Genomic DNA, 21,489 nt, shown 5'->3' with positions numbered 1-21,489 from the left:
CTTCTAAAGTGAATTATCGTGAAACACCAATGTTAATGTGGACAAATACGGAAAATATGAACAAAACCGGTTGTTAGTTTACAATGTTGGCTCAAACTCAGATGTGTGTGATTGTCAATTGAGGAGTTCCTTCATTATAAAAAATTTTGCGAATTGAAAACAGATAAAACATAAAAGCTAGCAGTTTTTGCTAAATTTTTTCTGTTTTTAAAAATAGCTGGTTTTTTCATATTTAAAAAAATTTCACAATCAAGTTTTTATGTATAACCAAATTCCCCGAAAAAATCGCTAATGACAAATTACATACAGCGCAGCCCTGTCGGCAAAGTGCGAAAGAGATAATGCCGTTCTGTTCTAATTCGAGTCGACTTTTTAAAAATTATAATACCGTACCTGTTGTATATCCAGGCCCACTCGTCCCGACTGACATGAGGATTGTCTCTGACCTTGACACAGGATGTCATGTTGGGACAGTTGTAGGGCACCTGGACATTGAGGGTGTTAATGGAGGACTCTGCCTTGACCAGAGTCAGGTACAGACCAGGCTTGAGAGAGGTCTCCTGATTCTGGTGGAACCGGATCAGCTCCTGAAATTATATATATCATCATCAATGTATGACTGTGAAATAGTCTTTACGGTAGAGATCATAGTGCCTTTTATACTGTTTTCCCACCGACGATTTATCAGAATATTATTCCCCAAATATGATTTGAAATAATTAAGCTGTGCGGTGCAAAGGTGGGAAATCAAACGAAGCATGGCAGCAATAACAGTGGCACATAAGGTCAAAGGGTTCAAAGTAAAAAATAAATATAGGACACAAATTTTGATGAAGCAGCTTGAAAATGCTCCATTCAGCGAAAAGTTGAGACTATTTATGTGTTACTTCTACGTATAAAAACGAACAGCCAAGACCTTCAATTATTATTATATTCCTTTTCAAATGATACCAAGTGATTTCAATGTTTATGGCTGAACATGTAATTTTTTAATCTTTAGTTGTAGTCGTCACATTTACATTTTCAAAACAAAAAAATAGATTTACTATATTCAGCATTGCACTGAGTGACTCAAAAGGAAAACAAAATAGACGTAATTTCCATCGACATAATTTCCTGCAGTTCGAGTCAGTAGTATTGTATACATGGTACACATGCCTTTTGAAAACAAATCCGGTTTCAGTTCTTACTTCCAGATCCAAGAAGAGCATATCCAGAGCAGAGAAATCGTCCAGCACGGATGACGAGAAATTAGCACCTCCCCCTCCCCCAACACCCGAGGAGCCATTTACAGTACCCGGGGCGCCACTGAGTGAGTTGGTCTCGCTTCCCATTGTGTGGTTTAAGGAGGAAAGGTCCAATTTGGGTTTTCTCTTTCCCACAACTTTGGACAAGGGAGATAGTTTCACACCAGATCCAGATGGGCATTTGTTGTCGGGCAACTAAAAGTAATATTCTGTGATGCATTTTATTCACATAGTAAATAGCTTTTCAGAAAATAATTTAGGTGAAAAATAATTAGTTATTGGAGTACGTTATTCAATGGGTTATTCCGGTTTCCGAAAAAAACACGGACAAAACCCGCATAATTTTATATAGGAAAAAAACCGCAAAAATAAACCCACACTTGACTTTTAAGTAGTTTCGCTTTTACCATGTTCGGCCATGCCTCGCGTTTGGCCATATTATTCCAGTAACATTTGAAATTATCAAAATATCAACAGAAATTATCAACTATCAAATTCAGCGGCTCCAGTATCAATATTGCTATATAAAACCGAAACTGTCTATTCGCCGACTATTTATCGCAACATTCAAAGGTTTTTTATCATAACAGTAACCTTGAACAAATTATGTCTACCGAAAACTTAAATATCTTTTTTAAAAATCTTGAGCATAGTTTTTATAACTGCAAATATTTCTGTTTAAAACTGATCTTGTGAATTCAACCATGCGTTGTTTTTGCGTGAACATTTTTATTACACCGCTGTGTGAACAAATTTTTATGTTTTTGCACATAATCATAGCTTACCTCAAGCCATGGTAAAACATCACTTGTACCAGCAGTGAACAAAGTTGTAGGTGATAAAATTACCATTTATTTATGACCATTAATTAACACCAATTACAGACTGTCAGACATTCCGGTACAAAATGACCATCTGTAATCTATCGTCAAGGGGGCGGTTGTTCACACATCATTAATGCCATGTCTCCAAATTAGTAATTACATTTAGAAAATGTTTGATTTTTTGTCATTGTTAGCCAGACATTATGTATAAAACAAGTTTTGGTAACCACAAAAATGACATTAAACTGCATAAAGTGCAGTTCGTTCCTATACGCCCAGTAAAATTACAGATAAATCAAAACACTTCAAAGACATAATCGTAACTTTATAATCTAGCAGCAATCAAAATGTTGTTTTAGAAAAAACCAAACAAATAACAAATAAAAAATAGAAAACTGATGAGATGACAGCAGAGGGAGTGCTCTCTGTACGAAAAAAAGTATCTGGAAGCAACCACTATTAAGCTTACGGGCATAATTGAAGCGTTCATATGTAGATATCCCGTACCCTGCTTGCAGCAAAAATCAGCGCTGAATCATTGAAAATTGCAGTCTGTTTTTTTGGCTTACCATTATTATGTTCATGTCACTTTTGGGAAATTACAGATAAAATTTCATAGTAAATCCTACGAGCATGAAAAAGTTTTACTGTTGACTCTATTTGCAGGGGTAAATTACGGCTTAGTTTTATCTGCCAATGAATAATTCCCGCCTAAATGATATCTTCGCATGAATAATTGCCGACTATGCTTTGTCTGTGTATAAGTAATTACCGCCTAAATTTGGTCTGCACGCAAGAAATTACCGCCAAAACTCTCTCTGCACATTTTGTCAATTCAAGCTTAATTGCTGCCTAAATATTGCCGCTTTTTGATCTGGTAGGGGCTTTAAGTGGTTGTTTCACGCTGCTCGGTCAAATAAATTGCTCCCTCTCTCATGCAAAAAGAATAAGCTCTGGTAAATTGTATGAATTTATAAACGCATGATTATAAATACATGTCATATTGTTTGAATTTATAAACGCATGAATTTATAAATACATGTCATTTATAAATATGGAATATGGAATTAATGTCCATTTAATACGTGATGCCCATTACATTAAATAGTTTAAATGTCCCCACTCATATCCTCTTTCCCTTCTTTCTGTAATTGTTCAGGTCATAATCTGCATGTAAATCGACTTCGCCTGTCACAGGTGATCTTTTCCCAATATTTGCCGCAGGCAGCTCCAAGCGCCATCATCATGCGCCATCTTCTTGAATCGAACGGGAAAGATGTCAAACGTCACGGACGTCACACGGAACATTAACACAAACTCAGAACATCAAAACATGAATCTGAAATGGTAAAACAAAGCAGCAGAACCTGGAGTCCATTAAATAAAAAGAATTAAACAAAAAGTAGGTTCTAAGGGGAGAACAAAATTGTCAGAAGAACTGATTTAGCGTTTACTTGAAACTCAACATTTCAGTTACACATAACACCTTCCTGAATGTAACAATACCATGACATGACTTTCTTTCCTGATCAGCCACTATAAACATAACTTCCTGCTGGCATTTAATGATAGATTCATGCAACTCAACGGTAATAACGACCTGCTCCATATCGATACACAACAATTCAATCAAAGTCTCGAGTCAACAACACAAATATCAATCACAAGTTTCAATCAAATCTGAAATACACAACATATGAAGACCATTGAGTCTACTATTCAAACACTGCAAAAAGGTTAACATAAATACACTGATTAACACTGGGGTTGACACCCCACGGGCTTAATACATTGGTGCATTCACGTCATTCATATAGAAACGGCGGAGGTCGGCGGAGGTCGGTGGATGACGGAAGTCGGCGGAGGTCGGTGGAAGTCGGCGGAGGTCGGAAGTCGGTGGAGGTCGGTGGAAGTCGGCGGAGGTCGGAAGTCGGTGGAGGTCGGCGGAGGTCGGCGGAGTTCGGCGGATGTCGGAAGTCGGCGGAGGTCGGTGGAAGTCGGCGGAGGTCGGAAGTCGGCGGAGGTCGGTGGAGGTCGGTGGAAGTCGGTGGAGGTCGGCGGATGTCGGAAGTCGGCGGAGGTCGGAGGTCGGCGGAAGTCGGCGGAAGTCGGTGGAAGTCGGTGGAGGTCGGAGGTCGGCGGAAGTCGGTGAAGGTCGATGTGTGAGTTAATTGTGGTGTAGTTCGTAGAAGTTCAGCTAGAATGCAGCTCCGGTTATCGACACGTTGAAAATTTCATGCATGATATCAGTCATTCGAAATTTTCAAAATTTGCTATGTACAGTCTGTTAGTTCTTCGTATGTACAGTCTGATGTGAGACAGTCTGTGCAGTGTTAACCAATAATGTAAATGATGCTGCGAAAAAAGGACAGACTGGGATGTTGCCTAATCGAGTCTGCGCAGACTGGCAAAAGTATTTACCCTTCTATTTGTCTGGTTCAGTAATGGTTACTATTGAAAGTCAATGATACAGCAATGAAACTCACTGCGACCAAGGTACGGGATGGTACTTAAGTTCATGAAAAAATCAAACCATTAGAAAATTATATCTAAAACCAAATAACCGAATAACGCCTCATGGCTTGATCTCGAACGATATTCGGGAGCTTGATACTGTTGTGGCCATACAGTCATGATGTATCCATGTTTATTCCAAATTTTAGTGCAGTTTAATTTAGTTCATCTTGCTTAATCCAGTTTGTCATTCCAAAATTGTTCACATTAAAGCCAGGAAATTGTGATTCAATGTCTGATCAAGCTAAAAAAAATTTAGTTTTGTCTTTCTTGTATGATCAAAATGTGATCAATTTCATCTCTTTTTTGTTATCTGTAATTACTTTCTTTCTCCTAAATCGCTCAACCAAATTCAGTTGGAAATTTAACTTATCAATTGCTATGCGTTTTGAGACCAAGAACTTTGATTAGCCAATCGCAGCGCAATTTCCACTCATCGAAAATAAACGAACTTCGTCTAAAAGTAATAACGTCATTTCCGACGCAGACTCCGCTTTTATTATCACAGACAAAATTGCACAGCAGAAAGCCGACTGATATACGTCTAGCTCACAACATGGCACAGTCAGCAAATGATTCTCGCAAAATAACCACGCGTTTTTTGCCTACATATTGCATCGCAGTCGACACTCTCTAATTAGTACACAATTTCAATCTAATTCAAATCAATCAATCAATGCTACAACCCTGCCTTGAAACAACGCAATCAAAATTTCAATTCCTGCTATATCACGTGTCACAGTCAACACCGATCTGAAAACCAATTCAACGCCACTAAATACAACACCAGAAACAAACGCAAATACATCAACGGGAACGAACTCCTCTCTAAACGCATTCAACAAACTTAAAGTTCGAAAGCTGACAAAGATGGTTGGAAAAACCTTCAGCAAAAATCTATTGGCTATCCTCTAAGAAGCAAGGGATTATACTAACGTCATTTGCGAAATGAACTACGATTATAATTGTCACAGACAAAGTCACACCACGAAAAACTGAAGAATACAAATCCCGCGCATCACAGCCTGCATGAGCAAGTTTCGGCACAATATTTACAGTTCTTATCAACAAAATGACGCAAGCGAATTGGGTTCAACTGTTTGAAATTGATTCAGAGAAAAAATTACTAGACTAAAATCTAAGGATTCTGAGAAGATATAGGAAATCTAAACTTATTCAAGAAATAACATTAGTTTTCAACTGCTTGTGCATATATCCTAAAATCGGTTGGTGAAAGATTAAAAGAAAATAATCTGAAGAATAGTTCTGGTCTCATCAATAAATTTATGAGTTAAAGCCTTCCGAAATTTTGTACGGGCTGGCTCTTCACTATCATGTCAACTATTGTAGAATGAGTTTTCTTGATACTCATTAAAAATAGCTAAACAAAGCTACTGAGTTCTAGAAGTTAGTTGCAATCTAGAAAACGAAAACAAATAATCTGTTGCAAATTAGCAAAAGTTAGCAAATTGTTGAAAAGTTAGCAAATTAAGTAATGAAAAGTTAATTGTAAAAGATCAAAACTAAATAAGAGATTGCTTGGTAGTTTTAATGTATTAAAAAATTCGAGCGAAAATAAATGACAAAAAAAACTTCAACCTAATGTAGAAATGGAATTTCTATCTCATGCTACCTCATTAAGATTAAAAAGAGTTAAGAAAACTTCGCAAAAGTAATTACCTTGTTTCAAATTAAATTGGAATGAAAGAATAATGGCTAAGTAAGTTAGGACTTTATAGGCAGTTTATTCAACAAATTTTGATCCTGTTATTTAATGGTAAATCGACATTCCCGCGACTGAACAGCTTTAGAACCATTAATGAAACTTAGAGTTCTCAGCTCAAATTAGATGCTACCTACTAAATTGTGAATTAACGTGTTTTAACCATGTGGTTTTTTGGGTCTTTTGTCACCAAAGTAAGTTATAAAAAGAAATCGGGCTTGGTTATATCTCTATTATTTACTTTTCCTGAGTATACATACGCTTGCGTTTTACGGACACCAGTTTTGAAGTTGCAGACAGGCAACAGTTTTAGTGCAGTGTTAAATTTGTGAAAAACTACTCCTTTTAGTGATCACTTACATGTCCGATGAGTACGAATATCATGTTGCCGTGGTTGTCGCGGAGCACCCTGTGGTACACCCTGCCAATGTCCTTCCAAGAGAGGAGGTTCTGGAGGGAGAAGACTGCCTGGACCAACTTGGCCCTGAAGGAGATGGAGGTGTTGGATGACGTCACAGAGAGGTCCTGACACAGGGTAGGAATGTCGTCCCAAACTACTGAGAGCTGCAAAGTAACAGCAGACAAGGTTAAGCAGGTTTGATGAAAAGTTATTTCAGTTCAGAAGCTCCAGCAGCTCACAGTCCGAAAAACAAGTTCAGTATGCTACAATGCCCGCCCATGATGAGCAGACAATGACTGGCAACTAGATAAAATGCGCGTCCAGGCATTGCAGCTTTCTTACTATGTGTTGTTAATCACTTTGTTTATTTCACTTTAATACTATTATTTTCTCCAAAAAATCATCTGAATTATCGTTGTATTAGTGGAACAAATCAATAGATGCAAATATATATATATATATATATATATATATATATATATATATTATATATATATATATATATATATATATATATATATATATATTTTACTAGGTACACAGCGAAACACAGAGAACTGGGCAAAAATGTGTCAGTGCTATTCATAGGAAGCAGGCTCCAAGCTTAACATAGGGTATAGTGCATACAGTTCAATAGTGTAGATGACGTACCTTGAGGAACCAGTGGAAGTCCTGGGATATGTTGGCAGGGGTGCCCTCGTCCACCTCCACAGTGGGGATGACGTCATCACTCGTCACAACCACCCTGTCATCAGGTGTGTATAGCGCACATGACAAGTACACACCCCTAAACAAGTTCGCATATCAGTGGCATTGAAGATAAATCAGTCCTCCCGGTTGCTTGCCCTTAAAGAATCACAAAAATATATTTTTACGCCATGAATTTTGCAACCGGGGAAATCAGTACAAAGAAAGCCAGATAGCCAAATAGTACCAGAAATTTTTTCGAATGCTTTACGCAGACTTTACGCAAATTTTACGCAGACATCTTCATTCGGGACCAATTAAGCTTCCCAACAACTGATGATTAATCCGAAAAAAAAATTGTTTTATAATATTGCAGTGAGCACTGGCAACATTGCTAGCTTTATATTGTTTAGCAACAGCAATATGGTGGCTGTCGGAGGTACTAACTTGGTGAGGCTTTTGGCAAATTTGGGATGTATTGGCAAGAGGTGTTTGAGGTTGCGTTTGGAAGGGGAGGTGGAGGAGTTAGCATTGTTCCCACCACTATTGTTGTTATTGCCATTGCTGTTGTTGCTGTCGAGTGTGAGTCCGAGGCAGGAGTATTTAACTTGTTCATACATTAGAGAGAGTTCTGTCACTTTCTTACCACTGCACCTTCGCTCCTTGTTGCAAATGTCACGCCAGTCTGCATGAAAAAAAAACAAACAATTATCAAATAAATTGTTCAAAAAAGTGAGAACTTATGCAAACTTGTTCTGTTCATAAAATATCACCTATAATCATTTTTGAAACTTCTTTAATGGTATATACTAACCGCAAAAAAAATGCAGTTTTAAGGCTACACAAGCGATTTTCTATGCAAAAACGAAGGGTAACGAAGGTTAATAACAATTTTCTTATCGGAAATTCTGAATTTTCAAACTGAAGCTTTTTCTATAATGAATAAAATTGTTGAAACTTACGACTTGGAATGGCGGAAGGTGGATTAGCCAGCTGAGAAAGACCAAAGCCCTTGATATTGGCAGCCGATACTCGCACGAATATCTCAACACCACAAGTGAGACCCCGTATCACAAATTCTAGATCCCTCAGGTCCAGGAGAACATGTTCGCCCTCTATCGTCTCGAAGGAGGATGTCTTACTCCACGCAACTGAAAATCATATTTCGTTAATAACTGATTTTCCAGAGAGCGGGTTTAGTGACGGAGGCCTTATTGGCAGTCACTCTAGCTAACACTTGAATGCAATATAATGAAAATTGCTGTAAGTTTACAAGCGGTAATTATCAAAAAAAGAACCCAAAACATTAACATGAAATGTGTCACAATTGCAATAGTAGAGTTACTTATTGAGGAGAAAATGTCAGGGGTAATATAGGCCGAACATGATTTCATGTAGAATGACAGAGTGTTGCGGCGAACAGGCAAAATGGAATGACGTATGGTTTTGTTCTGAATGCAAGAAAATTAGCAAAAAGATATCAACCGTAATTAAATAAAAATGTTTGAAAGATACTTAGATAAAACTAATTGCACATTTATTCTAGAAAACCAGCCAATAACCATGAAAAAAATCAATGTTTTCTTTTAAGAAATGTATAGCTGAAGAAGGAATAAGTTGATAACAATGAAAAAAATAGCCTTTTTAGACATAAACATCAATGAGGGCCTCAATAAATAAATGATTTAGGTACATTTGCTAAATTTGAGCTGAATCTTCAGCGCAAGCTGAAAACTTCTAGTTTAATACAAGATTTAATTAATAGCCGCGAAGCAATAGCTGAGGCTATTATTGGCCTTCTCTTTGTTTTTTTTACAATTCAAAGAATTTGAATTCTATTGGCGCGCTGTCTTTTTTTAAAGATCTGTTCACGCTTTTTTCGGCTTTTTCACGTCAGTCAGAAGTCAAAAAAGAGTGGTGATTTTGGTCAAACCGAAATAGTAAAGGGAGCAAAAAATCGAGCAGGTTTGAGGCGTGACATTTGTTCAAAATACCTTTAAAGTGGAGTGAGAAATTGGTGTTTGAACAATATGACTAATTCTGATGACTTTTTAGCTTTCGAAACGGGATAAACTGGTAAAGCTCGGCGGGCATTAAGTTTTGTGAGAAGCCCTAAGCTGACTTTAGTAGTCGTTCAAGAGCTTAGAGTGTCGAACCTGCTAGGAAGGCCTAAATTCAAGGTGAAAAGGTCATTTTTAATAGCCGCACAGCGATAGCTGGGGCTATTATTGGCCTTCTCTTGGTTTTTTTATTTCGTCGTCATGATTTTTGTTACGACCATATGACGTCACAGCCACTTTTTGTTCATTCGTTCATGCAATTTAAACTGAATTGCATGTGTGACGTCATTTTTCGCTCTTATTGGAGCCAGTTTTTTTGTTCATGCGCGTGATTAAATTTTGGGTCACACTTAACATTCTCAAAAATGACTTCCTCACTTTGAAATTGACTTTTATTTACCTTAATTCAAAGAGATAAGGTCAAATGGGCGTGTGTCACTCTAAATGAAGGTTATCTGAGATCAGCTAATAGAGGCAGCAATAACTTATACAGATTTTTAATCAAAATATAGCAGATCAGCCTTCAATGAAAAGACAATTTTTTTGGTCTGTCTTTCTTACCGTTTTTTAGACTGCCGATCTACGAATCTATTGCGGCTATTTTCTGGCAATCTGCCAGCTATGTTTGTCAGTTTTTGTGTCCGAAATTGTTCAATTTTTCACGTTTTTTCGTAATTTTTTTAGTTTTTTTGTTAGATGGGTAACGAAATGACGCTTTTCAAGATTCGTTTACTTCATTCTTAGTTTTTTAGTTAGTCTTTTAGTTTTGTTAGTTTTTTAGTTTTTCTGTTAGTTTTTTGTTATTCAATTTTTGTTAGTTTTTTTGTTAGTTTTTTAGTTTTTCAAGCATTATGGGTCAATGAAACGATCAAGAAATGATTCGATGGCTTAATAAATAGTATTTAGAGACAATGAAAGGATTTTGAGAACATTATTATCAACAAATTTAGTGACTTTTCATTATAATTTGCCAATTTTTATCAGTTTTTGAAAAATTTGTTCTCATTTTTTGAGTTATTCGATCTTTATAAGTCAAAAGAAGTTTTTATGGCTGGAGTTGGGTAACTTATTAGTATTAAGATGCATTGAAAAGATTTTGAGGATATTAATATCAGTAAATTTAGCGACTTTTCATTTTAACTTGACAATTTTTCCCAGTTGTGAAATTTGTTGAGTTATTCTATCTTTAGGGGCGAGGGAAACATTTTATGGCTTATACTTGAGTTACTGATGAGTATCTAGAGACATTTAAATGATATTGATGGTATAAATATCAGTGAATTTAGCGATTTTTTATTATAATTTGCCAAATTTTTTCAGTTTATGTGAAATTTGTTGTCAATTTTTGATTTATTCGATCTTTAGTGGGCAATGAAACTTTTTCATGCCTTGGGACTTGAGTCATTGATTAGTTTTTGTGACATTGAAATGATTATGAGGTTATTACTATCAATAAATTTAGCGAATCTATTATAACTTGCCATTTTTTAAATTTTTTTAAAACTTTACTGTCATTTTTTGTGTTATTCAATCTTTTGGGGTAAATGAAACTTTTTTATGGCTTGACTTTTCAATTGTCTTTATTTTTTAGAGACAGTGAAATGTTTTCGAGGATATTAATATTAGCAGAATCAGCGACATTTCAACTTAATTTGGCAATTTTTTTGCGTTTTTTGACAAGTCTGTTGTCATATTAAATTTTTTATTAGCTTTTGATGTCGATGAAAAATTTGTGGCTCAAAAACGTTACTGAATTATACTTCGAGTTAAATAAATAGTTCTGATGACACAAATACCATAAGTTTAGCAACTCAAATAAATTACGCATTTTCAATTTTTTTGAAATGTCATAAATTACGCATTTTCAATTTTTTTGAAATGTCAATTTTTTTTAATGTTTCGTCCTCCATGGGCGAAAAAAAAATTAAAGGGCGTTAAAACGGGTAACTGAATAATTTGCAGAGACAAAAAATGTTTTTGAATATATTGGTATCACGAATTTGAGCAACTTTTCAATAAAATTTGCAGTTTTAAATTTTTAAGTTGTTAATTTTTTTTTTGTTTATTTTTGAATTTATTTACCTTTAACGGCCAATGAAACTTATGGCGAAAACACAAGTAACTGAAAGATAAAGTTATCAAGATTTATATATTCTTGGTATTGTATTTCATCAATTCTTATATTTCAAATTTTTCAATATTTCTTCAATTTTCATTTTTCAGGTTTTTAATTTTTTTTTTGTTTTCAGGTTTTTTTGAACTTTAGAGGCCAATAAAAACATTTTAGAGCTTGAACCCATTATACTAAATGTTATAGGCGCCAAAAAAACTAGCACATCACAGTGTGTGCTTTTGTGTATGGGTATATTTAAATGGTTAAAATTTGGCATTAGGAATTTAGCTTCAAGATTTTTTAGCAATACCAATTTTTTGGTTTTGTTTAGTTTTTTGAGACTCTGTTACGCTGTCATAGTTCATTTGTTCTGCTGGTCAGGTACAGCAGTTTTTCAGTCCATTCTTTCGATGTTATTTCAGGACTTGTCCTGCTATGTTTTTTTATTTCGTCGTCAAGATTTTTGTTACGACCATATGACGTCACAACCTCTTCAAATCTGCTTTTTGTTCATTCGTTCATGAAATTTCAACTGAAGTGCGTGTGTGACGATATTTTTCGCTCTTAATGGAGCGAGTTTCTTTTGTTCATTCGCGTGATTAAAATTTTGGTCACGCCGGACTTACCTCACTCTCAAAAATGACTTCCTCACTTTGAAATTGACTTTTATTTTCTTTAATTCAAAGAGATAAGGTCAAATGGGTGTGCGTCACTCTAAATGAAGGTTATTTGAGAGCAACTAACAGAGGCAGCAAAAACTTATACAGGTGTTTAATCAAAATATAACATATCAGCCTTCAATGAAAAGACGAATTTTTTTGGTCTGTCTTACTGTTTTTTGAGACTGCAGATTTACAAAGCAGTTGCGGCTATTTTCTGGCAATCTGCCAGCTATGTTTTTAAGACGAAAAAATTGGATGCTTACCGTCTCTAAAATCAAGTTTGACAAAAATTTAAAAGCTAAATACGATGAAAAAAGTTTACAGGCTTGCAGCGGAAAGCTGAAAACAAAAATTCACTTATTTATAATGCTTGGCCCAATTTAGAGTTTCTTTCAAATTACTAGGAAACAAGAATAGCTGCTTAGAGTTATTCTGCAATTTAGCTTTTGTTACTTCGTGAAAATTTGTTACTTCGTATCAAGAACATCAGCAGCCTAATTTATTAAAACAGCACTAAAAAAATTTGTTTGTGTTATACTCCACATATATTCCGCGTTTTCAAAGATGAAGCAATCGTCAGCAGATTGATGGAATGTTTCCTAATCCTTGATGACGATTCATGGATCAGTTATTTAGTTATTAAGTTCTTTAGATCAATTCTATCTAGTTTTGAAATGTCGAGCTCAATTGTAGAAATTAATGTTCTTGAGATAGAAAAATTCCGAGCTGAATATCATAAAAAATGTAGGTCAAACTAAAAATTTCGCTGTACATTTGGCTACAATTAATATGTCTTTTGAGCTGTTTCCAGGAACAAAGGCAAATTACCAATAGTTCAAACAAGTTTTCTATTCCTAAAATATAAACCGGCTTGCGTCGAATGAACTGCTCTCGAATGACGGGCGGGGGGGGAGGCAGTTTAATTTATGGTTTTCAGTTTTTGTGTCCGAAATTGTTCAATTTTTCACTTTTTTTCGTAATTTTTTTAGTTTTTTTGTTAGATGGGTAACGAAATGACGCTTTTCAAGATTCGTTTACTTCATTCTTAGTTTTTTAGTTAGTCTTTTAGTTTTGTTAGTTTTTTAGTTTTTCTGTTAGTTTTTTGTTATTCAATTTTTGTTAGTTTTTTTGTTAGTTTTTTGTTTTTCAAGCATTATGGGTCAATGAAACGATCAAGAAATGATTCGATGGCTTAATAAATGGTATTTAGAGACAATGAAAGGATTTTGAGAACAATATTATCAACAAATTTAGTCACTTTTCATTATAATTTGCCAATTTTTATCAGTTTTTGAAAAATTTGTTCTCATTTTTTGAGTTATTCGATCTTTATAAGTCAAAAGAAGTTTTTTATGGCTGGAGTTGGGTAACTTATTAGTATTAAGATGCATTGAAAAGATTTTGAGGATATTAATATCAGTAAATTTAGCGACTTTTCATTTTAACTTGACAATTTTTCCCAGGTGTGAAATTTGTTGAGTTATTCTATCTTTAGGGGCGAAGGAAACATTTTATGGCTTATACTTGAGTTACTGATGAGTATCTAGAGACATTTAAATGATATTGATGGTATAAATATCAGTGAATTTAGCGATTTTTTATTATAATTTGCCAAATTTTTTCAGTTTATGTGAAATTTGTTGTCAATTTTTGATTTATTCGATCTTTAGCGGGCAATGAAACCTTTTCATGCCTTGGGACTTGAGTCATTGATTAGTTTTTTGTGACATTGAAATGATTATGAGGTTATTACTATCAATAAATTTAGCGAATCTATTATAAGTTGCCATTTTTTTAAGTTTTTTAAAAGTTTACTGTCATTTTTTGTGTTATTCAATCGTTTGGGGTAAATGAAACTATTTTATGGCTTGACTTTTCAATTGTCTTTATTTTTTAGAGACAGTGAAATGTTTTCGAGGATATTAATATCAGCAGAATCAGCGACATTTCAACTTAATTTGGCAATTTTTTTGCGTTTTTTGACAAGTCTGTTGTCATATTAAATTTTTTATTAGCTTTTGATGTCGATGAAAAATTTGTGGCTCAAAAACGTTACTGAATTATACTTCGAGTTAAATAAATAGTTCTGATGACACAAATACCATAAGTTTAGCAACTCAAATAAATTACGCATTTTCAATTTTTTTGAAATGTCATAAATTACGCATTTTCAATTTTTTTGAAATGTCAATTTTTTTTAATGTTTCGTCCTCCATGGGCGAACAAAAAATTAAAGGGCGTTAAAACGGGTAACTGAATAATTTGCAGAGACAAAAAATGTTTTTGAATATATTGGTATCACGAATTTGAGCAACTTTTCAATAAAATTTGCAGTTTTAAATTTTTAAGTTGTTAATTTTTTTTTGTTTATTTTTGAATTTATTGACCTTTAACGGCCAATGAAACTTATGGCGAAAACACAAGTAACTGAAAGATAAAGTTATCAAGATTTATATATTCTTGGTATTGTATTTCATCAATTTTCATATTTCAAATTTTTCAATATTTCTTCAATTTTCATTTTTCAGGTTTTTAATTTTTTTTTGTTTTCAGGTTTTTTTGAACTTTAGAGGCCAATTAAACATTTTAGAGCTTGAACCCATTATACTAAATGTTATAGGCGCCACAAAAAACTAGCACATCACAGTGTGTGCTTTTGTGTATGGGTATATTTAAATGGTTAAAATTTGGCATTAGGAATTTAGCATCAAGATTTTTTAGCAATACCAATTTTTTGGTTTTGTTTAGTTTTTTGAGACTCTGTTACGCTGTCATAGTTCATTTGTTCTGCTGGTCAGGTGCAGCAGTTTTTCAGTCCATTCTTTCGATTGTATTTCAGGACTTGTCCTGCTATGTTTTTTTATTTCGTCGTCAAGATTTTTGTTACGACCATATGACGTCACAACCTCTTCAAATCTGCTTTTTGATCATTCGTTCATGAAATTTCAACTGAAGTGCGTGTGTGACGATATTTTTCGCTCTTAATGGAGCGAGTTTCTTTTGTTCATTCGCGTGATTAAAATTTTGGTCACGCCGGACTTACCTCACTCTCAAAAATGACTTCCTCACTTTGAAATTGACTTTTATTTTCTTTAATTCAAAGAGATAAGGTCAAATGGGTGTGCGTCACTCTAAATGAAGGTTATTTGAGAGCAGCTAACAGAGGCAGCAAAAACTTATACAGGTGTTTAATCAAAATATAACATATCAGCCTTCAATGAAAAGACGAATTTTTTTTGGTCTGTTACTGTTTTTTGAGACTGCAGATTTACAAAGCAGTTGCGGCTATTTTCTGGCAATCTGCCAGCTATGTTTTTAAGACGAAAAAATTGGATGTTTACCGTCTCTAAAATCAAGTTTGACAAAAATTTAAAAGCTAAATACGATGAAAAAAGTTTACAGGCTTGCAGCGGAAAGCTGAAAACAAAATTTCACTTATTTATAATGCTTGGCCCAATTTAGAGTTTCTTTCAAATTACTAGGAAACAAGAATAGCTGCTTAGAGTTATTCTGCAATTTAGGTTTTGTTACTTCGTGAAAATTTGTTACTTCGTATCAAGAACATCAGCAGCCTAATTTATTAAAACAGCACTAAAAAAATTTGTTTGTGTTATACTCCACATATATTCTGCGTTTTCAAAGATGAAGCAATCGTCAGCAGATTGATGGAATGTTTCCTAATCCTTGATGACGATTCATGGATCAGTTATTTAGTTATTAAGTTCTTTAGATCAATTCTATCTAGTTTTGAAATGTCGAGCTCAATTGTAGAAATTAATGTTCTTGAGATAGAAAAATTCCGAGCTGAATATCATAAAAAATGTAGGTCAAACTAATAATTTCGCTGTACATTTGGCTACAATTAATATGTCTTTTGAGCTGTTTCCAGGAACAAAGGCAAATTACCAATAGTTCAAACAAGTTTTCTATTCGTAAAATATAAACCGGCTTGCGTCGAATGAACTGCTCTCGAATGACGGGCGGGGGGGGAGGCAGTTTAATTTATGGTTTTCAGTTTTTGTGTCCGAAATTGTTCAATTTTTCACGTTTTTTCGTAATTTTTTAGTTTTTTTGTTAGATGGGTAACGAAATGACGCTTTTCAAGATTCGTTTACTTCATTCTTAGTTTTTTAGTTAGTCTTTTAGTTTTGTTAGTTTTTTAGTTTTTCTGTTAGTTTTTTGTTATTCAATTTTTGTTAGTTTTTTTGTTAGTTTTTTAGTTTTTCAAGCATTATGGGTCAATGAAACGATCAAGAAATGATTCGATGGCTTAATAAATAGTATTTAGAGACAATGAAAGATTTTTGAGAACATTATTATCAACAAATTTAGTGACTTTTCATTATAATTTGCCAATTTTTATCAGTTTTTGAAAAATTTGTTCTCATTTTTTGAGTTATTCGATCTTTATAAGTCAAAAGAAGTTTTTTATGGCTGGAGTTGGGTAACTTATTAGTATTAAGATGCATTGAAAAGATTTTGAGGATATTAATATCAGTAAATTTAGCGACTTTTCATTTTAACTTGACAATTTTTCCCAGTTGTGAAATTTGTTGAGTTATTCTATCTTTAGGGGTGAGGGAAACATTTTATGGCTTATACTTGAGTTACTGATGAGTATCTAGAGACATTTAAATGATATTGATGGTATAAATATCAGTGAATTTAGCGATTTTTTATTATAATTTGCCAAATTTTTTCAGTTTATGTGAAAGTTGTTGTCAATTTTTGATTTATTCGATCTTTAGCGGGCAATGAAACCTTTTCATGCCTTGGGACTTGAGTCATTGATTAGTTTTTTGTGACATTGAAATGATTATGAGGTTATTACTATCAATAAATTTAGCGAATCTATTATAACTTGCCATTTTTTTAAGTTTTTTAAAACTTTACTGTCATTTTTTGTGTTATTCAATCTTTTGGGGTAAATGAAACTTTTTTATGGCTTGACTTTTCAATTGTCTTTATTTTTTAGAGACAGTGAAATGTTTTCGAGGATATTAATATCAGCAGAATCAGCGACATTTCAACTTAATTTGGCAATTTTTTTGCGTTTTTTGACAAGTCTGTTGTCATATTAAATTTTTTATTAGCTTTTGATGTCGATGAAAAATTTGTGGCTCAAAAACGTTACTGAATTATACTTCGAGTTAAATAAATAGTTCTGATGACACAAATACCATAAGTTTAGCAACTCAAATAAATTACGCATTTTCAATTTTTTTGAAATGTCATAAATTACGCATTTTCAATTTTTTTGAAATGTCAATTTTTTTAATGTTTCGTCCTCCATGGGCGAAAAAAAAATTAAAGGGCGTTAAAACGGGTAACTGAATAATTTGCAGAGACAAAAAATGTTTTTGAATATATTGGTATCACGAATTTGAGCAACTTTTCAATAAAATTTGCAGTTTTAAATTTTTAAGTTGTTAATTTTTTTTGTTTATTTTTGAATTTATTGACCTTTAACGGCCAATGAAACTTATGGCGAAAACACAAGTAACTGAAAGATAAAGTTATCAAAATTTATATATTCTTGGTATTGTATTTCATCAATTCTTATATTCCAAATTTTTCAATATTTCTTCAATTTTCATTTTTCAGGTTTTTAATTTTTTTTTGTTTTCAGGTTTTTTTGAACTTTAGAGGCCAATTAAACATTTTAGAGCTTGAACCCATTATACTAAATGTTATAGGCGCCACAAAAAACTAGCACATCACAGTGTGTGCTTTTGTGTATGGGTATATTTAAATGGTTAAAATTTGGCATCAGGAATTTAGCTTCAAGATTTTTTAGCAATACCAATTTTTTGGTTTTGTTTAGTTTTTTGAGACTCTGTTACGCTGTCATAGTTCATTTGTTCTGCTGGTCAGGTACAGCAGTTTTTCAGTCCATTCTTTCGATTGTATTTCAGGACTTGTCCTGCTATGTTTTTTTATTTCGTCGTCAAGATTTTTGTTACGACCATATGACGTCACAACCTCTTCAAATCTGCTTTTTGATCATTCGTTCATGAAATTTCAACTGAAGTGCGTGTGTGACGATATTTTTCGCTCTTAATGGAGCGAGTTTCTTTTGTTCATTCGCGTGATTAAAATTTTGCTCACGCCGGACTTACCTCACTCTCAAAAATGACTTCCTCACTTTGAAATTGACTTTTATTTTCTTTAATTCAAAGAGATAAGGTCAAATGGGTGTGCGTCACTCTAAATGAAGGTTATTTGAGAGCAGCTAACAGAGGCAGCAAAAACTTATACAGGTGTTTAATCAAAATATAACATATCAGCCTTCAATGAAAAGACGAATTTTTTTTGGTCTGTCTTACTGTTTTTTGAGACTGCAGATTTACAAAGCAGTTGCGGCTATTTTCTGGCAATCTGCCAGCTATGTTTTTAAGACGAAAAAATTGGATGTTTACCGTCTCTAAAATCAAGTTTGACAAAAATTTAAAAGCTAAATACGATGAAAAAAGTTTACAGGCTTGCAGCGGAAAGCTGAAAACAAAATTTCACTTATTTATAATGCTTGGCCCAATTTAGAGTTTCTTTCAAATTACTAGGAAACAAGAATAGCTGCTTAGAGTTATTCTGCAATTTAGCTTTTGTTACTTCGTGAAAATTTGTCACTTCGTATCAAGAACATCAGCAGCCTAATTTATTAAAACAGCACTAAAAAATTTTGTTTGTGTTATACTCCACATATATTCCGCGTTTTCAAAGATGAAGCAATCGTCAGCAGATTGATGGAATGTTTCCTAATCCTTGATGACGATTCATGGATCAGTTATTTAGTTATTAAGTTCTTTAGATCAATTCTATCTAGTTTTGAAATGTCGAGCTCAATTGTAGAAATTAATGTTTTTGAGATAGAAAAATTCCGAGCTGAATATCATAAAAAATGTAGGTCAAACTAATAATTTCGCTGTACATTTGGCTACAATTAATATGTCTTTTGAGCTGTTTCCAGGAACAAAGGCAAATTACCAATAGTTCAAACAAGTTTTCTATTCCTAAAATATAAACCGGCTTGCGTCGAATGAACTGCTCTCGAATGACGGGCGGGGGGGGGGGGGGGGGGGGGGAGGCAGTTTAATTTATGGCTTCAACTTTGAAATCGAGAGTACCAAGCATATCATGGTAATTTGCCGGCGCATTGACAAAGAATGACAAGATATAGTTCCGTGTATTTCAAGATATTTTGAACCAAAATTACTTCCACTAAATGTGTTTTATTATTGAACATCTTAATATCAGCCTGCTAAACAAAATGTTGCTGTTTCGTTGAGCACAAACACAAAACGAGTTTTTCAAAACTTTTGAGTTCCTTGTTTCTTAACCTTGAGATCTCCACAATTATACTTCTTCAATCAAAAAGTTCGAAATTCTTTCAAATATTAATTGTTACCAATCTTTGCTTGCACTTTTTCCCACTTCATTGTTTTTTTAACATGCTATTTTGGATTTTTTTACCACCGAAAATTCAAAATTGATTGTGTGCTGGTAATTTTTTACAATAAAGAAAAAACATGTTGAGAAAAAACATGTCTCATGCTGGTCTTGATCGGATGCAAGATGGTTGTTTTGCAAGATCTTGTAAGATTTTGGAAAAAATCGTACAAAACGATGTATGGTCTTGCAAGATTCTGCCACAATCTTGCAAGATCTTGCAAGACAACCATTCGAATTCGACTCGGGATTAATTGTCTCTGGACATATTTATCTAGAATTGAAGAGGGAAGACTATTAATGATGTTTAGAAAGCTAACCGTTGACCCAGCTGTGAGAGACTTTAGAGGTGAAGTCTTAAGGATGCGGGAAAATACGACACATGAAAAAGTCAAGCTTGACTAAACGGAAAAATCAGAAGAGAATACACAGGTCTCGGGAATATCGACAGCCTCAGTCGAGCTAAAGAAGTAAAATAGCCATGTCAGCCTTGGATATTTGAAGTCTCAAATTATAACTTAGAAGTCCCACGAACTAAATATTTTCGGTTTTGCCCAGAAGAACACTGCAAGATTACTATGGTCAAGTATTTCGCCTTGTATCCAACTCATATAATAAACTAGTAGTGACTTACCACCTAAAACTATTTTGTTCGAAGCTGTGTGAACGAGTTAAATTGCGTATTTTTTCCAAGAATGGGGTCCGCAACCCAAGACAGGTATGACAAGAAAATTGCATTCCAAGAGGATTTCTGCGCCATTTATTTAGTAAGCAGCATGCTCTCTAATCCAGACCGTGAGAAAATATTTTTGGAGTGGATTAAGGAGGCATCTCGGGTTAGGACCCCGGGTAGTTTCAGTTACATAACTCATGCGATCCTATGTTTTTTAAGAAGAATGTGAATGTCAAATTTTATTTCTTCCAGTCGATAATTAGTGTGTGACTTCTATCACAGCTCTTCTGGATCTTTTATTTTAAATGCGATATCTATTTAATTACAATTGCGATCGCAAAACTAACTTTTATAGCGAGTGACGAGAGATCCGTTCGTACTCTTCGGCGGTGTGAATGTCACCCGGACAGATGTCGAACTAGTAACTGAGATCTCAATCTTGGTCGGAGGCTCCGGAGCCCTGGCAAGCTCAAAACAGGCCTTCATTTTGGCCAAGAGGCGCTGCCTCCACTCCCAGAACCTGAGCTCTGTCTCTTTTGGAATATTTCCGGAGTGAGATGAGGTTTTGTGGCTGGAGTTATTTGTGGATGAACTTTGGGCTGCAGTGACTAATGCTGGAAGAAGAACTTGGATTTGGGCGTCGCATCTTTTCAGTAGGTGATTAACATGTTGAATGCGAAGCTCTTTCACCATAACTGAAACATAGAATGCCATCTATTTAACTAAAAATCATTTGATATTCACTGCCCCGGCTTCCTGATTAGGCTTTGCTGATCGCCATAAAACTTTAAAAACGCCCGTTTCTGACCAAGCCTTTTTGTTTCGTTATTTTAGACCCTTTACTTTGCGTAGAGAATTGAAGGTGGCACTCAATGCAAATTTTGCTGAGCGAAAATTCACCTAAGATTTAAATAAGTTTCGCCTAAATAATCGTCCAAATTTAGACGTTTTGCAAGTGACATCATAGAGATATACGACCAATTAGACAAACATAGCTGGCAGATTGCCAGAAAACAGCCGCAATAGCTTCGTAGATCTTCAGTCTCAAAACACGGTAAAAAAGACAGATCAAAAAAATTCGTCTTTTCATTGAAGGCTGATATGTTATATTTTGATTAATAATCTGTACAAGTTTTTGCT

General features: G+C 34.3%; 1 protein-coding gene across 5 annotated transcripts in view; it reads right to left on the bottom strand.

Annotated features, from left to right (window-relative positions):
• Positions 1 to 21,489, bottom strand: part of LOC142342709 (ankyrin repeat and fibronectin type-III domain-containing protein 1-like) — a 96,246-nt gene that overhangs the window by 6,815 nt on the left and 67,942 nt on the right. For all 5 annotated transcript variants that reach the window (XM_075394222.1, XM_075394223.1, XM_075394226.1 and 2 more), the window contains 7 exons: positions 20,697 to 21,044; positions 8,358 to 8,546; positions 7,843 to 8,080; positions 7,360 to 7,495; positions 6,669 to 6,872; positions 1,191 to 1,442; positions 394 to 587 (listed from right to left, as the gene is read on the bottom strand). In XM_075394222.1, the coding sequence (XP_075250337.1) occupies positions 394 to 587; positions 1,191 to 1,442; positions 6,669 to 6,872; positions 7,360 to 7,495; positions 7,843 to 8,080; positions 8,358 to 8,546; positions 20,697 to 21,044 (1,561 nt within the window). The remainder of the gene's footprint in view (positions 1 to 393; positions 588 to 1,190; positions 1,443 to 6,668; positions 6,873 to 7,359; positions 7,496 to 7,842; positions 8,081 to 8,357; positions 8,547 to 20,696; positions 21,045 to 21,489) is intronic.

The sequence above is a fragment of the Convolutriloba macropyga genome, chromosome 7, assembly GCF_964194025.1.
Source record: "Convolutriloba macropyga chromosome 7, txConMacr16.3, whole genome shotgun sequence".
NCBI lineage: Eukaryota > Metazoa > Xenacoelomorpha > Acoela > Convolutidae > Convolutriloba > Convolutriloba macropyga.
Note: the sequence above shows the minus strand (reverse complement) of the source record. Positions and strands in the feature narration are given on the sequence as shown.